The sequence below is a fragment of the Triplophysa rosa genome, linkage group LG18 (assembly GCF_024868665.1).
Source record: "Triplophysa rosa linkage group LG18, Trosa_1v2, whole genome shotgun sequence".
Classification (NCBI taxonomy): Eukaryota; Metazoa; Chordata; class Actinopteri; order Cypriniformes; family Nemacheilidae; genus Triplophysa; species Triplophysa rosa.
In genome coordinates, this window is record NC_079907.1 from 11,331,699 (window position 1) to 11,355,008 (window position 23,310).

Sequence of the window (23,310 nt, forward strand, 5' to 3'; positions counted from 1 at the left end):
TGAGACAGGGTGCTTAGACATGGATGTTTTATTACAAAGCATTAAGTGCAACACTCTAAACATTTTTATAACTCCAGAGCTGTAAATCAGGGTGGGGGTGTGTTGAGCATAATGCTTGTGTGTGCATCCTCCCCTGTGTTTAACTTCACCAGACAGACTCACAGACAGTCATCCATGCTGTGATTAACACTCCCCAATGAGGCGTCAAGACTCCACCACAATACACTAACGTGCACTTAAAACACACACACACGCACACACACACACACGCACACACACACAAATTCTAGCTAACTATTTGCAGGCACCGTAATACATTCATAAGAACACTTATCATATCATTGTGCTAACCGGTGATCTCCAAACATGTACACAAAACACATACAGGCAGGTTCGTTTTACTATGTTAGTGATCTCCTTAACTTCCTTTCATACCAGTCTAATAATATTGTCTATCTCTTAACATTAACCCTTATACAAACCTGCTGACATTATTCACTATAAAAACTATTAAAAAAAACATGAATTAGCTGCGTGTCTATGACCAATTGAAACAAAACAGTTTGTGACATGTTTCATGATATTTCTAAGCATGTTAAAAAAATTATGCCACATAAGTATAGCCATAGCTGCACAAACAAACACACACCCTGTATTTGGTTCTTTGATAAGGTGTTTTGGAAGAGGACACATACACAGGTTAGAAAAAGAAAAAAACGTCTGTGCCTCTCACATGTGTCTCATTCTAGAAATAACTTGTCTAACACTGTAGAACATCATAGACAAGCTTAACCTTTGACCCCTGACTCCATAACCTCCTGGTCAACTCTAAACTTCCCATGGAAAAAAATATGCTAAATAAACCACCGGGAGACTGCATTTATTAGATATTAGTTACTAAAATAATCTTGATTGTTCTATAAACACCATGCACTGTGCTGTTTTGTACTTTTTTTGTGTTTTTCAGTTTTTCTTATTTTCTCCTGTAAAGCTGCTTTGGAACAATGCACATTGTGAAAAGCGCTATATAAATAAAATAAAATTGAATTGAATTGAAACGTTTCTTCGGGAAGTCTTAATTTTACATGCCAGTATCACTGCATCTTTGTCAGAAAGCATGTTGATATTTTATGGTTTTGGTGCAGTTTGCCATTCAGCCAACTCTAAAACAATACAGATAACAAACAATATAAAGATATAGTTTGAAATATCATTTTAAATCGAAGGGGATAGCTGATTGGACACCACAACTATAGCGATTTTTCCAGTTTATGAAAAAATATGAAACTGCAGCATTCAAGCTTAAACAATACTTTATCTATTGTCTTATTTACAGATTAAACAACTGTATCTTCTGTTGGTGTGGATGCTTATATAGTTATCATTATAGTTTATAGTCACTCAAATAAAGTGTGCTTTTGTTATACTACCTATCATGTCATACAAGTTGTCTCCTACTACAGGTATACATATCAACTGTAATACTCATATTTCAGTCACAAAAAATAACAAGTATGTTCTCATAGTTGTTTAGAGGAAGAGTTTTGTTATGCAGACGTTTCATCAGGTCTGTCATTCCCGTGTCTGGCCTCAGTAATTATGTGCTACACAGAAGATCTGAGCTTCAGACACACTCTTCACACCTCTGAGCCAAGATAGAGCATTGCTGTGAAATCCCAGCTCACTTAAGAGGCATTCACTCGCACAATCCTGACCTCGTATCCTAGGAAATATTGCGTTCGTGTGAACTGCAGTGTGTTTACTTTTGTTTCCTACATTATAGCATGGTCGTCAGGGCAATGTACGAAAAGAACGCTCTAAAGAGATCTTAAAAAAAGTTTTAGTTTTGGTTATGAAGAGGACAAAGTGGTGGTTCTAATTTGATTTAACCCACAAACTCACAAATTAATTCACGAATTCAAAAACACAAATGCAGGATCAGTGATCAGATAGATTTGATCAGATAGAATTTAATGAAAGGATATAAACAAATGATAAACCAAATACAAAGTGCAGAAAAGAAAAAGCAACCATTTCATTTTACATACAACGAGCATAATATTTTTACTTATTATAAGCAGTGTATAAACAGGCTACATCATAAGCAAAGCCAGATGGATCAAAATAAACCAGTGAACTGAATTTTTGTATACAAGCACCACTCCTGTTGTTAACATTCACACATCCACACACACGGTGAAATAGGAGGACAGAAATAATACCTTTTGGAAATCAAAAATATCATTTTTTTATATAATTATTACTTCTGTTTTTGAATACAGTACAAAAACCGGTTTTATGTTTCTTATTGTGGATCTTGAACTCAAATTTTCATGTTTTACCCCAAAAACCAAAAATGTTGTCATAGTTTACTCGCCTTCTTGGCATTTTAAACCTGTATGACATTCTTTCCTCCGCAAAACACAAAAGAAGGTATTTTGAAGAATGTTGGTAACCAAAAACCATTGGTCCCCATTCACTTCTATTGTATGGACACAAAACCAATACAAGTCGATGGGGACCAGCGGTTTTTGTTTACCAACATTCTTCAAAAATGTTTGTGTTCTGCAGAAGAAGGAAAGTCAAACAGATTTGAAATGTCAAGAACGTGAGTAAATGATGACAGAGTTTTCATTTTGGGGTAGACTACTACTTTAAGTATGCAGATTGCCCTCATTCATTCTTGATTTACTTGTTTTGAATTGACACTCTTAATTACCACAAACCTTTTCTTATTATATTAAAAGTTTTATTTGGAAATGTCAAGCAAAGCCATTCAAGCTGCTTTGCTTCATCCTCTGCAGTAGTGATGAGTCTGTCAGCGCCAAATTTGATCCAACACACTCACTTGCCGCAGGTGGAAGGCCTGTGTTTTCAATCCCTGTAATCCAATCAAGAGTTTTCAGTCTGCTCCAGAAAAATATGACCGTGTCTCTCCCTGCTGTGAGGGGCGAAGGGCAGGAGATCAAAACATTGACTCATATAGTTCAGTTCTATTATTAATCTGATCTCTATCTTTAACGTGTTCTCAAATGTGTATTGACACATTTTTACCCATCTGCTCTGCGTCACATCCAGATGGCGACCCGGCAGCACGCGCCCCGAGCGGAGAATTCAGCAAGCCCATGTACCAGAGCGTCATCAAGAAGGAGGGCGGGGCTGTGGGGGTGGGTCTTCGAGCGGCCGCGGAAGCCTCGTTATCAGACGATTACGTGTCTCCGCCCAAATATAAGAGCAGCCTGTTGCATCGTTACCTCAACGACTCGCTCCGTCACGTGATGGTGGCCAACGGCGTAATGGACGGGAGGAGGAGGAACCACTCGGGCTCCTTTAGCTCTAATGAGTATGATGAAGATCTGCTGTCACCGTCATCATCAGAGGCGGAGGCCAATTTTATCTACAGGACTGGTGAGTTTTTCATTCTTTCCCAGAGTTCTTGTGTTCTTGTGTGTGTTCATGTTTGTATATCCCGGTGGGGACCTAAACCTGAATGCACACCAACTCATGGGGACTCGTGTCACCGTGGGGACCAAAATTGAGGTCCCCACGGGCAAAAAAGTGAATAAATTGTACAGAACAATTTTTTTTTTAAATCTAAAAATGCAAAAGTGTTCTATGATCTTTAGGTTTAGGGGTAGGGTTAGGGATAGGGGATAGAATATACAGTTTGTACAGTATAAAAAAACATTACGCCTATGGACTGTCCCCACGGAGATAATAAACCAGACATGTGTGTGTGTGTGTGTGTGTGTGTGTGTGTGTGTTCATGTTTGTATATCCCGGTGGGGACCTAAACCTGAATGCACACCAACACATGGGGACTCGTGTCACTGTGGGGACCAAAATTGAGGTCCTCATGGGCACAAAAGCTTATAAATTGTACAGAACAATATTTTTTTTAAATCTAAAAATGCAAAAATTGTTCTATGATCTTTAGGTTTAGGGGTTGGGTTAGGGATAGGGGATAGAATATACAGTTTGTACAGTATACAACTCATTACGCCTATGGACTGTCCCCACGGAGATAGTAAACCAGACATGTGTGTGTGTGTGTGTGTGTGTGTGTGTGTGTGTGTGTGTGTGTGTGTGTGTGTGTGTGTGTGTGGTGCGCGCGTGTGTGTGTGTGTTGTTTTATCTCTTTTGTTTTGGTGTGGACGATGGGCATCTTGAAGCTGTTTCATGAGCCCAGTATCAGCTGTGTTTGTGTCCAGGATTTTGGCTGCTTGTTTCGCAACTAGAAGAGTATGTTTTCTCTGTGACACACACAACATTTCATAAAGCATTACATTTAACTTGGCACGTATGTATTCAGAAATATGTTTTTAATAATATGAAAATAGTGCTAGGTTAAAATATAGTGTATAGTCAATAGTTCAAACAATGTGCACTTTTGATAAAAAGTTGAAGGTTATGCGAGTTGAAATTTGTTCTTGCAATGACACAGAACAACGGTAAACATAGTCCTTGTTTAGTCTCCAGCATATGAATCAAACAGAATAAATCCCTCTTTAGTTATTAGGACAATTACTCTCTCTCCCGCATATTAAATATGTTATTTTCTCGCATATCACGTATGTCCCTTACGTTTTTTTTGCAAGTGTGAAGGTATACATCAGGGGTGGTGTACAGTGTGTAACAGGCACGTGCGTGTGTCGTTGTGAAACTACGTGTTTGTGTGTATGAAGCATAACTCTCTGCGGCGTCAAGCTTTGACCTGAAGAATTTCCTCCTGAGGTCCCACAGAGACATTAGATGTATTTAACCCCAAACTACATTACTCATCTCAAACACAGGCATGTTTCATCTGTCAGAGATGCAGATAAACCTCAGGGTGGCCTGAAGTGACTCGCTAGACAGAATCTGCAGACTTAGTTTGCATTGTTTTGTAATGATTTTGTTTCAGTTCTGTGGAATGAAATGTGTTAAATAAGTCTGAAAGCACTACATTGTTATTGGCAGATGGAAAATGATAAAATATTTATGCATTTAGCAGGCACTTATCTAGAAAGAGATATAGCTTGCATATCAGTATTTGTGTATAAGATCAAATACACATCTTTGCTAATGCAATGCTCGACAAAGTGAGCCACAGAAACACTAAAATCAAAAAAATTCTCAATGTTCTCAATGTGTGAAGGCTCCTTACTGGCCTACTTATAGGTCACTTTAGGACGTTAAAATACTTATCGAGTGGTTCCAGCTTTTAAAGAATTAGTGTTATATAGTAGATAAAGAGATCTTTTTGTATATTTTATCTTGATTCAGGACTCTTCATTTATGTGCATTTATTTGCTTGGAGTCACTCAGCAAAGAGCGTCTGCTGCAGTCGTCTGCATGTGCTGTTCAATATAAAATGATGATCAGTATAAAAATGATGGATATGTTTCAGGAGAGTGCTGGCAATTATCTAAGCCCTGTTCATCCTCATGTGCAAGAAGGTCAGGCCCTATTGATCATTTGTATAGGAGTTTATGTGAGATGTTGTTCAGTCGACTTGAGGCCGTAGAGTGCGTCTCTCTCTTTTCTTCAGAGCTGGTTTCTTCAGGTCAGAACATTGTGTCTTTGTTCTAACAGAATTCATAACTGATAACAATGTTTGCTCCTCACTTCTTTACTCAAATATTGTTGTTCACATCAAAGCCTCGGGGATATCGCTGCGCAATCTTTGTTTTACTTTGTTTCTCCTTTCATTTCATTTTGCCATTTCTTACTGACAAACGTGGCTTGCATTATCTGTAAATGAAAGAGTTTGGTGTTTTGGTTGTTTGTTTGTGTGCGTTTGCGCTTGAATCAGTTCTTCTTATAAAACGCTGTTCTAGTCTTAATGAATATTTATGTGGATTTTGTTATGTTTGAATAGACACTATCTTCACTTTGCTCTACTTCCATGGTAAATACCATTTCCTGGCTGAGGATTGTGACGGGCCCGTCAGGTAGTTGAAGTGTCTGTTTGTTATTTTGTGCATGAGTATATGCCACACGAAAGGTTTTCCACAGTTAGAGCTCACAATATCGCACACAGCGATCAACATTTGCGCAACATAATAAGGGATCAATCAGAACAAAATACAACAATAAACATTGAATTAAATTGATATTAAATTTGTCACTCAGTCGTTGGCGGAGATATGGCGTATCTTCAAGGGGTTTACATCATTTCCTCCTACGGTTTTAATCTCTCTTTTTGTGCAATGTTCTCTTTTCTTCCATTTGCTTTGTTATTGCATTCCAGAATATTTTCATACAGACATTCCTCAAGTTGTCATTGTAGAACACTGAGACCTTCGGTTAAATGTTACTTGGCAAATTGGAACTAAAGGGTTTCTCTACGTGCTATTGCTACTCACAGATCAGACGTGGCAACCTTCAGGCCAGCTCAACCTTTGATGGAAAACTAAAGAAGTTATTGTGTTAGAAAAAAACGTGAATGAAATGCAGTTGTAACCCTGATAGGAGTTTCATTGAAAACAAGAAAAACATTCCAAGGTACATGCCATGGTTTTTATATCAAATTGCTCTTTAATAGGATATTTAAGGGCAGGAATCTCGCTCAGTGCGTTTAGGTCTGTCCTGTATGATATAGATCACTATGCAGCGCTGTCAGAGCGGATAAGGGCTCACAGTGGACTGAGAACGTGATGGAAAATATTTCGGAGAACAATGTTGCTTCACGTGTATTTTAGCGGGTTGCATCAGAGGTTGGTTGTGGAGGAATCTCATGAGCCACATAGAAATGGGTCATGTGGGATATAAACTGCTGCTGTTGGACAGTTTACTCTGGTTATCTGTTATTTGTTATATCGCTTTTAAGATGAACAGGTTCTTTGTGATGCATTAAGCTGGAAATTATGTGTCATTCAGAGTATTTATTAATACAGGGCTGTATTCTAACAGTGTGATTACTTATTAAAATAATAATGATAATAAGATCTGTGCAATTAATCATGAACTTTAACCCATATGTGAACTCAAGAATAAATTCCTTGTTTGTGTGCCAATAATTAAAACAAATGTGTCCCTGAAAACAGTCCCTACTGTAAATGTACTTCTGACAGACTGACATGCTTTTTAAGCCTTTTTTAACTATTAAAGTATTTACTTTATTATATATTTATATATAATGTATTAATTATATATACATATATGAAGAGTTTGGTTCCAAAACTGATTCAAAAATCATGTTTTGTATTGTGTTATCATGTTTCTGTGTTTTATTGTGTTAGCTGTATTTTTTGAGTTATTGTAGCTTAAATAAAAACAAACCAACTGCAGTTTCATTGATATTAATTGTAAAACAATAAAAACAATAAAAAACATGATTTTTGAAAATTTTTACATTTTTAAAAAGAGTTTTCTCATTTTGGAACCAAACTATTCATATATATGTATTAATTGTAGTTAATTTCATAAATTATTCAGCATAATATTACAGTAATTATCATTAACATGTTTTAAGCTATTTGACAAATCTAACATTATACTTCAGTGAGCTGAAATAAATAAGATAAACATGACGTGTGGCACACATTTCTTTCATATTATTGTAATATTGAAATCTGATTTTGAGGTTTTTGAAAACTACCTCCTGCTGGATTTGACCACTAACATCTACTGCGTATTATTTTGTAATGAGGACAATGATTTCTTTTCAATGAGATGATCGGGGCCACAGTAGTGAAATGACTCCGGCTGTCTTCACGCAGTCTTGCTCTTTTATAGTTTGAAAGTTACTTTTCCATTGTTAAGAATTTTCTTCCATTGCCCAGAAATATAAAAAAGCAGAAATTCTTTATATGTTTGTGATCTGTAATGAGAGTAAAAATAACAGCCTAGAAATTTAGCCAAAGACAAAAAATTTGGTACACTTCTCTTTTTCCAAGCAATCCTCTGGCTGTGCTCGAGCGTGTCAGGCGTGCGCTGTGAGACACGGTTCTTCAGAGAAACGAGAGCGTCACCTGTGTTTTACGACATGAAAAGACCTTCTCATTCAAGGTCAGTGGACATTAAACAGAGACAGGAGTCAGAAATATGTTAAATGAAAACAGAGACGTTTGACAAGGCCGTGGGGGACTATAGGTGCCACTGCCAGTCACTTTAGTCCTGCAGAATCACTGGACTAATGCCACCAAGAGGAAATGCTTTAAAAGTCATTGTGAGAGAAACATCGAATATCTCAACCGAAAGCCATCAGGGCGACTTTTTAGCCCAGTCCCGCTGCAAAACTACGCGATTCATTCAAATCTCAATGCAATTGGTTATTTAACAGGCTAAAATAGGAGTGCATAAATTTGCCTGTTTTAATGTGCAGTCCGTGTGGTGTTCATCTTATGATTGACAAGCCTGTGTGTGTACAGCTGGAAACATATACAGTACACTTTTATTGCTGTTTTTGCACTTATCCTACCCCACACACAGTACATAAAAACATCTGAAGTCCAAAGCAATTAAAAGTTTAAGAAAATCTCTCTCTCTGAGCACTACAGGCTTTCACTTACATGTAATTTTAGGGTTGTTTGACAGTGAGTTACAGTAGAGGGAGAGGGATGTATAATTGAGAGGAGATGCCTGGCAGGAATGTGTCGTTTAAAGAGTACACGCTGAACTGCCTGATTTACGGTAGCTGACTGCTCGCTGACCACACAGAGCAGCAGGACCATGTCTGACACAGCTCAGCTGTGAAAATCTCACATTTATGGAAAAAAAAGTCTCTTTCCCTTTTCTGTCTCTCAATGCTTTGTTTGTTCAAAATGACTGTCTGTGAATCAAAATAATAAAGGAAAGAAACAAGGATTCACAAACGGAGGGTACCTTTAGAAGATGTACTGAAAACTAAAAAGATTTTCCTTTGCATGTTTAGAAAAGTTTTACGTAGAGATGACACTGTTGTCAAAATGATCCGCGACTGGTGATGTCACACTACAGTTTTTGTCGCCTATAGACGGTTTTAGCGGCAACAACATGAATGTTATGTGTCCCAAACGTAACTTCTGGTAGACCTCCCCAAAGAATCAATACCTGTTCAGTAGTTTTGATTTAATTGAATACAATTCATATACAATATTAATATTAATTTAATCGTGCAGCACGTGCGTCCGATGAAGACTATACACATAATTTGCATGTGTATGATGTCATTGTTTCCACAAATGCATATCATTTTTGACAACATGCACTTCAAATTCTTTACATTTCCAGGTCTTCAAAATGCTGTTGAATAAATAAATGGCCAAAACATTTGAAATCGGTGTTGTGTAAGTGCCTGGACTGTGTGGTTAGTGAATAAAGATTTGTACTGTAAGTATAGTATGTTTGACTTAGAATCATAGTTTTTATTTAAGTAATATTTCTCTCCTCACAAGGGACATAAAACTACACCAGTAAAAGACAAGCTGCATGAAAAGAAAGCTTTCATATATAGTTTTAGGGTCATTATAAATGACAACAGAATGCCTCCATTGACATCAAACTGTATTCCAGAGAGACGTGTAATAAATGACTTTAGTAGACATATAACACACTTTTCATACATACAAATGTGCTGAAAAACAGCAAGATTTCCCTCCGAGGACTGGCCTCTCGGAACAGCCCCTATTTCCCCTCTCCATCCTTCAGTAAGCAGGGAGGAGTAACTGAACGGTCCAAAAGAAAGAAGAGACTGAGGCCAAGACTCAGGCTGCTGTTGTCAAGTTGAGGTCTCATCATCCATCACCATAGGGAGAGAAGAGAGAATGTTGAGAGGAGAAAGGTGGAAAACAGAGAGATGAGGGATGAGCTGGAAATGAAGGGATGAAAGCTGAACTATTGTGAAAGAGGGAAAAAGGTGAATAATGCAGAGTTAAAGCCAAGGTAACCTGGGATGAGAAAATACATGACTCGTGTTGTCACCTACAAAAAATACAGTTTGATGTGATGCGGTACTTATACAATATTAAGAGAACAACTAGCATTATACTGCAGATTGTTTTTGAGGCTTTGTAGTATAAATAAATGGATATACTGCAAGTATATAAAATGCACATTTAGATATATTGTTTGACCACCTTTCATCATTTTCCTGAGCCACGAAAAAATGTTCAAGGTAAAAAATGCATTCACTACTGCTGTGTATAAACTGTACATCACATATTTCTGAATTGCAAATAATCAGACTCTAAAAGTGTGTGTGTAAGGTGAATTGTGTCAGCGGTAACCGTGAGGGCTGAGGTGTAAACAGACTGGCTGTATATAAGAGTGAATAGCTGACAGGAGAACAGAAAAAAGTGAATGAATGATGGAGTTTGAGATGAGTGTAATGGCTTTTAAATGGACTCCTACAGTACAATCAAATCATAAAAGAGTCTATGCTCGTGCGTATGTGTCTACAGCATGTTTTTGCCTTACTTGGAAAGCGTATTTGTGTTTGTAGGGGGAACACAAAAAAGAGGGAGTTTTCATAAAGATAGATTAACAGATGAAAATACAAATCAGTGAAAGAGCGAGAGCGATAAAAAAAGAGCCGACGTGCGTGTGAGCGAGCTCTGTTCAAACGTCACCGAAGTGAATTTAAAGACCAGTCCAGAATTATTATTTAGTCCAGAAAACAATTACAAACCCCTGACAAACGCTGTTTACTTTTCACTCACTGTTCTTTCACTAAGGTCGCGGTCGAAAGCTTTTCTGTATTTATCTCTCTGGGCAGAATTAACTCGCACACAAACCCACACTCGCTCGTAACGCGAGATCAAAACAAGATTTTCCATTCTGCTTTTAGAAAAACGGCAAAATCATTTGCAATGATTACCAAGTTGTTTGCTTTTTATCACATCAGACATTTTCCATTTGGAATGACACAAAAGCTCAGCCAAAACTGAATTTTATTGCAGTCGAAAAAAGGCTTGTGATGCGTTCTAGATGCGGTCGTATCTACGTCTGATAACACTTTAGTAAAATGCTTTCAACATGAGTCGCTCTCTCGCGCGAGCGCACTGTTTCTCTAAGTCTCTTGTCCTAATATACGTTGATACCGGTCTGTAATACCTCAGTGGTGAGCTATGGCAAGTAGCTACCGTGTTTGAAGTCTGTTCTTGGGACTACGGTACTGATACAGTACAGATTTAAATCTTTCGTCTAGCCATTAGCAAATGGCACATCCTGCCAATAACAGCTCCATGCCAAAAACATAAAGTCAATGGATGACCTCTGTGTTATTCTGTGGTCAAATATTTGGACTCCTCGCTGTGGCACCCTTGGCATTATAACAAAGAAACTAAAGAGGATCTTTGCAGTGTACTCTTGATCACTTTTGGAGACATTTTTGTCCCAAGCCCTGGTTCATTTCTGAACGGTCCAGCTCTGTTATTTGGCTGTGTTGTAATGCTTTGTGTGTTTACTTTCACCGGTAAATACAAGATTTAAAGGAAAGATGTAGCACATCCATACTCACTCGTGGATATGGTCACAATGTCATAAAATATAATCTGCTGTACAGACCCACATAAACCATGGAGATGTGTGCTTTTCTGTTTACAAGTGTGTCAATAGAAATTTATGCTTTATGACCTTAAAGTGACAGTTCACCCAAAAATGAAAATAATGTCAACATTTACTCACCCTCATGTCATTTCGTACCTGTTCTGATGAACACAGAGAAAGATATTTGGAAGAATGTCAGCATTTTTCAATTCTGTTACATCATTAACTACTGTTTTAAATTAGATTTATTAGAAAATTAATTAGCATATTATATGGTAGTCAAAGGTGCCCCAGAACTGTTTGTGTTACTAAATTCTTCAAAATATCTCACTTTGTGTTCAACAGAACAAAGAAAAAGATACAATATTTTTTTCCTACTATGGTAGTGGATGATGTCACAGAACTGAAAATTGCTAACATTCTTCCAAATCTTTGTGTTTAACAGAAAGAAATTTATACAGGTTTGTAACAACTTGAGGGTGAGTAAATGATGACAGAATTTTCATTTTTGAGTGAACTAGCCTTTTAATGCTCAAATATCACAGTATAACAAATTTTAGTTTCGCCCGACCTTTTTATAGTATACAAATCTGTGGTGCTAATTATTGTGGTTATATTTATTTTCATGTAGCATCGATGTTTTAGTGTATAGTTAGCTCAAGTAAATTTTGAGCTTATATACAGTAAATAATTACGATATATCGGTATATTGTAAATTAACAAAAAAACTGTACAAATATTGAAGATGTTTTAAAAATTATTTCCCAATTGTCACTGTCAGGGAAGGAGGGATGAAGCGATGATGGGTGACTACGTCTGGAACATTCAAATTTACTCTTCTGAAGTTTTGGACAACTCATTTTTAATAACTGCTATGTTAAACTGTTGTTTTGAGCTCAGTGTTATACCAGTACCTTGTAATTTCTGCGTACGAGTTCTCAAAAATGTATAAAGGTGTGAAAATATTTTTTTGTTTTTTCCGTCGATGGTAAAAAAATAATAATGTGATTTTCATAGTCAGCGTGTTAAACTTCATAAAGAAACAGTACAAAATCAAGCGAAACACAACTTTTAAAAAATAATTGTTACATTGTGTATTCTATAGCCACAATTGATAATAAGTGTGTGTATTTGGGCAGATAATGAACATATTGGCCATTCACTTGGTATTGGCAGCTCCGCCATGCACTATTGCTCTCTCTGTCTACCCCATACAATATTGCCACTGTTAGCTCCTTCGGCCCACCGGTCAGATCCATTGCCCAGAACATGTCAACACCCTCAACACAGTTTGATCCATCATAGATTAATGTGCTGGGATTCAAAGGCAGTCTGCTGCTGTGCTACTCACTCAGTGGAGTTTGTGATGCTTTAAAAGAACACCAGAAAACATGTGCCGAATCAAGATCTCATTCTTCACTCGTCTGTTGGGTCTCGTGGCTCTTCCGACCACACTGACCCAGGAACAGAAGATATCGTGGATATTTATAGCATAGCGATTACAGATAAAGCGGAATTGAGCGGAGAGGATGGAAGAATGAAGTCAGTCATGCGGCTGAGGATCTGATCTATGAAGACATTCAAATGAATGAAACCTCGACCGAAATTATGATGGGAAAGCAAGAACCCAGATATTATTTTTAAAAAACTGTGAACGTCAGAGATGAAGAGGGGAACAGAACCGAAATTATGATCACAGTCAGAAAACTGGAAGCAAACCAAAAGACAAACTCAGACAGCTTGAGATGGATTTATGTGACCAGGAGAGACAGACACTGAAAAGCGAGAGAGACGTTATAGGATGTTGAACTGGAGTGGAGCTAGTGAGGGTAGCATTGGCAACTCTTGAGAGACGGGTGCCAAATTCATCTTAACGTCATTCACAGACCTGCAGTGACATTATTAAAGAACGACATCTAGTTTTCTAAGGCAAAAAGTCAGCGACCAACAGTTGATGTCTGTCTGCTTGGGTAGAATCCAGTTTCTGTGAAAGACTGTGATATTGAATAAACCGGTAATAACAGACTGAGAATAGAGTCAGGGGTTTGAGGAACAAACAGAGCTGTTGCAACAATCTTTTCTCCAGTTATTTTTATGTGTGTTTTAAATGTAACAAATTTATTGACTGCCATGTTTTGCTCTTCACTAATTCTTGTAAGCTGAAGTGACAATAATGACTCCTAAACGCGACAGCTTTTCTTTGTTCTACATGGTTGGCTGTATCTCGAGAGCTTGGAAGCAGCGCGTCACACTCAGTCAAACACGTTACGGCGGATGAAAGTTGACGGCTTTTCCATTCTCGTCTGGATGGCAGCTCCAAAGCCAAAAAAGCATGACATGTTTCCCAGATTCCATTTGTCAGTTCTCTTCATGCAGCTGATAGATGGAAGATCAAATGAAAGAATGAACGGATGGATGGAGGTATATTTCCAGTTCTGACATGCATCTGAAGTGGATTCCAACCATGATGCCATTCTGACTCGGTTGTGATTGAGAGTTTGCACGGAAACAGATCTGTCGGCAGGTGTTTCCTTAGAAGAGAAATGGAGAGGCAGCGCCTCAAAACATTTGGATGAGAAGATAATCCGTAAAACAAAACAAACATAACAAAATATCAGATAAAACAGTGTGTAAATCACAGGTTTTCTGTGACACAAGGAGATACAGTACATTTTCAGACATTTTGGCTACATCAGTCTGCGGCGTAGCCAGAACTTTTTTTTAGAGGTGGCCAGGTAACACCCAGTGATTTTATTAGGGTGACCAAGAAATTCTTTAACTTCTACTGTAATTTACACCAATTCTTCATTACACATAGTTTGCTGGTCAAAAACATACACAAAAAACGTAAAGTAAACAATGTATTTGCAATGCTTTCATGTGCTAACATTATTTTAAAATAATTTGCTAGCTATCATTTGCAGTAAGTTAGCATTTTTTTTAGAAAATAAACATTGCAGTACCCCAACTTAAACTTTTGCGAAAATGTAATTAATGAATGAAATCCAGTTAAACAAGATGGTACACAGACAGTACACTGTCACGAAGAGGTTAGCAGCTGTTCAGCTGTAGCGCTCAGACTGTTTGCGTCAGTGCGTCAGCGTATGACATCATATTAACGCGAGAGTAATGTTCTCGTGTTACTTTCAGTGCATACCCTAAATGATCTTCGCAGCACTCCGTAAACTCCGACACACATCTTAAAACTGCTTCGCACAACAGAGGTGGCCAGATAGGTGGCCATCCATCATGTAAGGGTAGCCGTGGCCACCATGTAGCTACGCACCTGGTCTACATTCACATATCAAAGCTATCGGACTAAAACCTTGTATCTCCAAGACTGGCACTTTACAGGAAATAAAAAAGCACTATTTTCAATAAAAATTCTTGTGAATATGTTTATTATATGTGTTTTCTGACCTTATTTAATTACTTTAAAAATATGTTTGCAGAAACACAATTTTCTCGAAAATAAAAGCATGCGCATGCATGCTGCTTGTATATTATTATAGCACAGTTTGTGCTGAATACAGTGCAATGTGCAATTCATAATAAACTGATAAAATTACAAATGTCAGGGCATGTCAAATTTTCTGAAGGGCCCCAAAACACCTTCAGACCCAAGAGGGTTAAACATTAAATATTAAATGAAATATCTGCAAACCCCACAACCAAAAGTAATTAAAAACATGATAAATGGAGATACAACACTTTAGTCTGACAGCCACGATATACAAAATAAATTAAAAAACAGTAAAAATAAATTAAGATAATAATGGTACTGTAACACTCTACAATAAGGTTGTATTTGTTACAGTAAATGCTAATAAACTATGTTGCTTATTATTAGTTCATGTTACCTAATGCATTCACTTATGTTATTACGCGGCTCGTTGGAATGCTTGATTCTGATTGGCCACTCGCGACATTTGCAGGTTCGTTATTCCCAGATAACAACCGCTCAAAACTAAAAACACACCGTAACCCGGATGCAGCAAATCATTTTGACAGGTTTTTTTGACAAATTAAATATATGTTATTTAAAGACATATTTACATGACATTATATTTACAAATCATTAAACCAAATTGCCTGTTCGTGACATAAGTCCTTTCTTACCTTAAAACCGAAAGTAAATGGCTTTTCCTCGCGGAAGGTCTGCATTCGGTAAAAATGAGCTTATAAAAGATTTCAAATTCACATGTCATGTTCAGTTTTTTTCCTCATGTGGCAAGTAGCCGTGTAATAAGCGGGATAATATACAAGCAGCCGGTTCTTAACGCAGAAATAAGAAATATCTTATTTTGCGATAAGAACCGGCTGCCTGTACATTATCCCTTACTTAACAAATACTACCTTATTGTAAAGTGTTACCAAAATAATTTGAAAAACATAAGTTTACATTAAACTACAGGTTAAGAAACACACCAGTCAGTGCCTGTAGAGTTTTCTACTATATTCTGTATTTGACAAGCACACATCCAGCATGTAAAACAGCAACTGAACACTGTTTTAATTCATCTTAAATATTTAATAATGATTAAAAAGGTTTATCCAGACAATAGCTGTCCTTGTACTCTAGTATTTTTTTAGCTAAATTCCTGTTTTGTTCATCGAGCAAACAGAGAACAGAAAGATCAATGTGTTCTTCATGTTAGACAATGAGAAGGCCATTTTCTTTATCGGAGTAATCTCTGCAGCAGATACACTTGATTACGGTACTGACCCCAGTTCAGGGTGAAAGTCCTGGCTAGATAAACTTTTGAAAAGCGTTAGGAACAAAGTCTTGTGTTATTTCTGCTTAAAAGAGGAGCAGATGCTGAGATCATTGGACTTTTTGTGTCTTGGCAGATCTCGTTCATGCAATATTTGTGCGTGTGGATGTGTATCTCGAAGCATTTATTTCTTCCTTGTGCATCAGATCAATTATCCGTCAGCGGTTGCTGCGCTTGTGTGTAATGTTATGTCTGTTTGTAGCACCGTGTGCGTGTTTATTTGTCTGTCTAATTGAAAGCAGTTGTGCAGCGGTGAGCAGAGATGTTGCTGACCGTGCAGCTGCCGTGCAGCTTATTGAACCGGGCAGGTGCTCTCTGCTCGACGTCTCTCAGTACCTGGCGGCGACAGACAAATATTGTATTGTTTTTAGCACTTTCTTCTTTCGGTCCACATTTCCTGTGGTGTTGCTAAGTGCGCTGAGGCCTTTTCAGTCCATTGGACTTCTTTTACTCTGCAGCGCAGCAGTTTTATGAAGCATCGCACGAGTCCCACAGCTAACAGCCAATAGAGACGTTCAGTAGCAAAGAACACAGAGCTTTGAAAAATATAGAAAAATCCTCCAGAAAAATAGTAACCGCTAGCACATGGAGATTTATAGAGGATTTATAATTTCTTTGGCACAGCGATTGTTTTTAAAAATCTGAGTTTTAGATGTTTTAGGCAGCCGCATTTGGAAATTGTAGTGGGTCTGCATCCAATTTATAGCTGCGAGTTCTCCTGAGGGATTGGAGGGGGGGTAGAGTCTCGGTGTGCATCCAAGAGCTGTGTCGCCTGATGAAACGTGCAAATACTGTAGCATACTAGCATGAGCTTTGCGAGTGACAGTTTTAGCCACAGATGCCACGCCCATGGCCCGCCCATGAGTCATTGGAGGCTTATTGCATCCAAAACGGCAATATGCTTTTTAAACTTGTAAGCTCTATTCTGATTGGCTCAAAGTTTTGTTTTAGTACCACTGTTGATACAACATGCTAGGATAAAATAATAACAGGAACATATAAAAACAGCTTGATAGATTTACATTTCGGTCAGCAGTCTCTTAGATAAGTCTAAATAGATACTGAATAATCTACAGGGTTGCCAGGTGTACAGCTTTTTCCTGTTTATGTTGCCATGGGTTGTTTTGATTTCTACAGATTAAAAAGGATTTAACAGTGGTCATTTTTAAGGTAAAATGATTTTGATCATTTGTATGATCAAAATTATTTGTAAAAACATTCTATATTTTTGATTACTGCTATACGTTGATTTTCAATAAGAAATTGCGTCTAATGCGTGACTGTAAATTATGTATTTTATGTATAGGAGTGGCATATTTTTTGTTGTTGGGGTAGTTTTGATTTGGCCATTGAGCTGGTTTTGTGATGCAGATCTGGCAACCCAGACCTCCACCGTGTCAAAGGAGACATTGACAGTAATGATCAAGTTTCTGCCAGATATCAGAGAGCTGCGGGAATTCTTTTTATTTCTCTTTATCATTCTTTTATTTCCGTTTCTAATGAGTCCATCCGTGTCTCTTCTCACCTCTTCTCCTCCCTCTCCCATACATTTCTCCTGTTACTAACCATCAGGAGATTCATTCGTTATTTAAATAATTATAAGTGATTATAGATCATGATTTAGGAATGAGGAACTGGGGGATTTTGTTGTCTTTTTTGTTAGGGTTGTGGTCGTCATTAGAAACCAGTTCTGCATCTGCCAAGAATGTAAACATTGAGCTACTATCGCTACAGTAATAATGTCAAGCCAAAACATTTATTACAGTAGCTCAATCACACAATCTGAATAGTGTCCAATTTAAATTCATATTTGGCACCGGAGATGGTATTTCTTGGACTGTGAACTTACATTTTTTACAGTAGCAGTTTCTAAGCAGTCTTTTTTGTTTGTATTTATTATTATACAGCTGATAAATTAACATGTCCGAAGCCGAACGAGACAGTTACGAGAAGGTGGAAAGAGCAAAATTGGAAACGTGGACTATTGGAAAAGCACCAGTGTAATAATTTCAAGGTTTAATGGCATGTGAGGCTAAGGACTATACGCTTTTGACAAAAAGCAGATCTAGATGTTTAATTTGTATCGAGTGTACTGAGATCAGCAAATCACACACTGCTGAGAGAAACAGCTTATCTATCAGGGAACTGACAACCACAAAACCATATCCTGTATATGAAAAGATATGAGGTGGGGACAGACAGATATTGTTTAATATTGTGGTATTGTGGGATGATTTGGACAGACACAGATATTGACTGAAATCAAACACTAACTACACAAAAAATATCTTGATGAGGGACAGTATTATGATTATTAAACAGACAGTTTGCCCCAAAAAGAAAATTCTCTCATAATTTACTCACCCTCAAGTTGTTTTAAACATGTAAAAATGTATTTGTTTTGTTTAACACAAAAGAAGATATTTTAACAATGTGGGAAACAAAAAGTTCTGGGGCACTATTGACTACCATAGTAGTAGTTTTCTACTATGGTAGTCAATAGTGCCCCACAACTGTTGAGTTGCAAACATTCTTCCAATTATCTTTTTTGTGTTCAACAAAACTATAACAATTTATACAGATGTGAAACAACTTGAGGATAAGTAAATAATGAAAGAATTTTCATATTTGGGTGAACTATTCCTTTAACACGGATTTTAAACAGGGGCACCACAGCGGTATTGTAGGGGCTCTGTCAATAATATCATACAAAAATATATGAACTTAAATGCTTTAAAGCTAAAATTCAACTTGAAGTGTCATTGTCCTGCATTGAGTCTCTTGTCACAAAAGAGCCCTTATACTAGTTCAGGGCACCTGTACCCCCAACCTTTTCAATGCTCTCTCTGTTCATTCAATCTTCACATGAACTACATGTTTCCTCCCAATCACACACTTCATTTCTCACTGAACCCAGAACAGATCAGTGAGTATTGAGTGTGGATGAGGGTCACTGTTATTCTGGATTAGTGCTCATTCTCAGCGATATAAAACTATTACCGAACACACCGAGCACAACAGGATATTTCCTAATCAGACTCACGGCAGCCTGGGGCGGTACTGGCCCGCTGCTGCATCGCCTCAACACCCAATTGCCATTTGCCGCACATGTGAACGGTTTTTAAGGAAAAACAAGTTTAACACTGGCTCAGACGAGCCACTGGGGATGATTAGGTGCTGTTTGGCCCCGCAGGTGTCCGGGCGGTGCTCCAATGTCTGTTCCGGATCCGATGGGTGCATGGGAGCAGCAGGGTTTGGGTTGGGATGAGGTAAATGCATGAGAGAGGCCACCCTCAGGGGGAGAGCCGAGACATCGAGAATAAGACGTAAAGGGTTTTACTCACTGGACAAGCGACACTGTTGAGAATGATTGAGAATGATTCAGCATCTGTAAAAGACATAAAAATGAGACGGTCCTTCAAAATTCAGATTTAGGTGTTTTTATGTTATTAAACAGGTACATCTGTGTGTGTGTGGATATGCATGTGTGGTAGAGGAAATCATTACCATTAAGTACTTAGTCTTAAATGTGTGTAGTTGACCTCCGCATTCAACAAATAACATATTATCATTGTGCCAAGCATCTGGATGAAAAACATTCCACCGTTTTCAGTGTAAATGGAAACGTGAAGCTTCTCTCTCTTCCTGTCTGTTAGTGGACCATTTCTCCCCATATACACACAAAAAAAACTCGGTAGCACAGACCTACTGTGCACATAAACAATTCTTTTGGATGTTTACTTACTGTCTTTCTCGCCCTCTCTCTCTCTTTCCCTGCCTGTCACATCTGTCAGTATTAAGATTGTGAAAGTGTTCTGTTATTGACACTGACTTTGTTCTGTGCTTGTATTTACAGAGACTGTGGATCATGGATCAAATAAATGTGACAGGTGCGTATGACTGCGGCTGGCAAGCAGGGATCTTGTTTGTTTCACCAGAAAATCATTTTCCAAAGCCCCTCTAAAACTTGCTTCCATGTGACATTTGCCATCATTCATCATAGAATCAAGTAACACAATAGCAAACGTTAAGTAGTCAGATGACTTTTTTGAGTAATGCGTAGAGTGTTGCTTGTCAGATTTACTCTATAATTCAAATATAAATATTAATTAAACATAATAATAGTAATAATAAACTTTTTTATGCATTTGTATGTTTGCAGCGGTACACAGAAAGAGAAGGGACAGAGAAAAGACGAGACGTACTGGAGGGAGATCAACGCGGCCATGGCCCTCACTAACCTGGCGCAGCCCAAGGCCGCGGTCACCGCGGCGACCACCAGCTGCATCATTCAGAAATCTTCGCACATAGCCGAAATCAAGACTGTTAAAGTGCCTTTTCTGCACAAATACTAACACACGAAAATCTCCCTCTTCTACCTTTGGAATTTATTTGTTATTTTGAATATTGTTTATTAATTTGTGGTACTGATCAAAAATGTTTTCCGTTTGTTTTTATTGTTATTACGAGTACGATCGAGTGCCCTTAAATGCAGCACTTGTTTAGTTCATTCGTTTGTGCGTTCCTTTTGCGTCGCACAAACATTTTTGATAAGTGTTGATGAATTGTCTGTATGTCTGAACGAGACACTTTTTTGCTATGTTAACTTATTTTGATATTAATCAGAAATTTGTATTGTATCGCACCAAAGTGCCTTCATGTATTCTCGATAGAGATGGGTGAGTTTGTACAGTTAAAGTCCGCTCTGTCTTAAAACAGTTGAAATGACAAGAGAGAGAACAAGAATAGGTGGGCGTATTGCAAGGCGAAAAGTTGATGACCTTACAAAAACCAGCGCCCTCATAATTCACAAAGACACGCATGCCAACGTGAGGCCGGCTCTGAATGTTTTGTCTTGATATATCATGTGGCCATGACTACAACAATGTTATGTCTCTAAAATGGTACATTTCAACTGTCACCTGCCAACAACAGCCATGAGCGGATAGATAAGTTCAGTCAGCCAACAATCTATCTGCAGCAGAAAGAAAACTCCATTGACCCCTTCACCGTCTCAATCGATCACTCCACCCCGTTTTCTTCTCTCACTCATGACACTCTGCTCACAAGACAGCAAGCAGAGAGAGAGAGTAAGAGAGTGTAAGATAGAAAAGCGCCTTCAAGGTTTCGTCTGGATCTGTTTGAGACTAAGAGGACTGTGACCCAAAGGGATATTTATGACTTCACTATCAGTGCTAAATAAAACGTGTGCCTTCTCACAGTTCTACACAGAACAAGGTACTTTATGGAAGTAGATGAGTTGCCGAGCATTGTTGTACCCCATTCTCTTTCAGCTGGTTACAATTACTCGTAAATAGCTGTTTACAAGAAGTACTAGAGATACTTCCATGTCCATGTTTCAGAAACCATTACAGTATTACCACATCGCTGATTCAGTGATTGTTCAATTTTTTCTATCTCCATTTGTTTGTCCTGCGGTTTTAACTGTTTTAGTTAATGTTTTTGGTTTAACCAAGTTGTTTTACTCAGTCTTGTATTGACTGAATGGAAAGAGTTCAATGCAAACACCATCTATATATTAGTTTTACAGAAGAATTTGAAGAAACTGACTATTGTGTTGATTATTGTACTGTTTGTGCCAGAACAAACACTTTTATACTTTATGCTGTTTGGTCTTTTGTTTAAAAAATCTTCACTCGTTTATGGTTAGAAAGGCCAAAGAGATTTATTCAAACAAGCTGCTCTTATCCGACTGCCCAGTTTGCAGATCTGCACCCTTCTCTCTCTCTCGAATGCCTGAAAACAATTTAAAAATCAGTATTCAGAAACACTGATTGAGATGGAAACATACATGTCCCTGCTTTCCTGATCAACCGAGGAGCGTGGTCATTTTTTAAGACTATTTCCCAACTAAACGTGGAAAATGTACAGTCACAGCTGATGCGCTTTTGAATTTTCCTTTTGTTTTCTTGCTTTGATCCCTTCAAATCTCATTTGGCCTTTGCAATGAACAAAAAGAAGGATATCAACTTAAGTTTAATAAATGCTCGTGTTTTTTACTTTTGTTCCCTTGCACAATCTGCTCATGACAAGATGTGTCTGACAAAAAGACAAAACATTTTGTGCACACTTTAGAACATCTTTAAATGGTTAAAGACTGTCAAACAGAAACTTGTAATAATAGTCTGAATTTTGTTAAGTTATATTTGTGTGTTTTTTTTAGAGACTGGATGTTTATCCAATGAAGGAATGCATATCTCATTTATTATCGGATTGTTTTTTTCAGGAACCTTGTTTACTTTCACAGAACATTAAATAAAAACATTTGAAGATGATGTTACTTGGCGTTTCATTAAAGTCTGCAGTTCAGCGCAATCTTTTCTGATAAAACATGATCTGAGACATAATTGCTAACATTTAAACATGGTGTATTCATTTGGCTTTTAACTTCAGCACAGATTTGTTTTACTCTATTCATGAATAAACCCAACAGTTTGTCATTATTTCACAATGACAAAATTCCACAGAGAAATGGTTTCGGGCCAACATAAGATGAATAATTCACAGCGTTCAGACGAGCAAATTAAATTTCACTAATTCATCTTTGTGGTTTGACCCAAGTTCAGTTGACATGCTTCTCTCCGATTTTAGCCTCTGCATCTTTTGGAAAGAGGGCCTTGTTTGCCTTCACGCTGGTTACAGCGCAGTACATTCAAAGATGCCGCACGACACAAACAGAGCTGGAAATGCATGATGAGAATGGAGGTCTGTGTGATCTTGTCTTTCCTTAAAAGGCTTAATCCCAAACAAATGCTGGGAATGGACACATGATGCTTACTGTGGCACTAAGGTATTCACTGTGTACAGCATTGAGAGGCAGTGAGCTACGCCATTCCTTCAGCTAAACAAATCAGTCAATCAAACCCTCAACAACATCATTCTGAGACATTCTACTGGTACTTCACTCACCACAACCCCCCCCCCCCCAAAAACTAAGCATTAAGACGCATTTCATTTGAACCGTTTGCCCACATGTGTAAAGAGTTGATCTTAGCATGATGGTGATAGCATCAGGTTAGAGATGTGAAAGAGATGGAAATGTTTTAAACTTCCGTGGGGTTTT

The 23,310-nt window shown here is 37.8% G+C and overlaps 1 protein-coding gene across 2 annotated transcripts in view; it reads left to right on the forward strand.

The window, feature by feature from the left end:
* mkxa (mohawk homeobox a) overlaps nt 1-22,516 on the forward strand; it is a 28,447-nt gene extending 5,931 nt beyond the window's left edge. For both annotated transcript variants that reach the window (XM_057359059.1, XM_057359058.1), the window contains 3 exons: nt 3,079-3,408; nt 20,083-20,116; nt 20,389-22,516. In XM_057359059.1, coding sequence (XP_057215042.1) covers nt 3,079-3,408; nt 20,083-20,116; nt 20,389-20,581 — 557 coding nt within the window. In that variant the 3' untranslated portion in view covers nt 20,582-22,516. The remainder of the gene's footprint in view (nt 1-3,078; nt 3,409-20,082; nt 20,117-20,388) is intronic.
* Nucleotides 22,517-23,310: the final 794 nt, after the last annotated feature.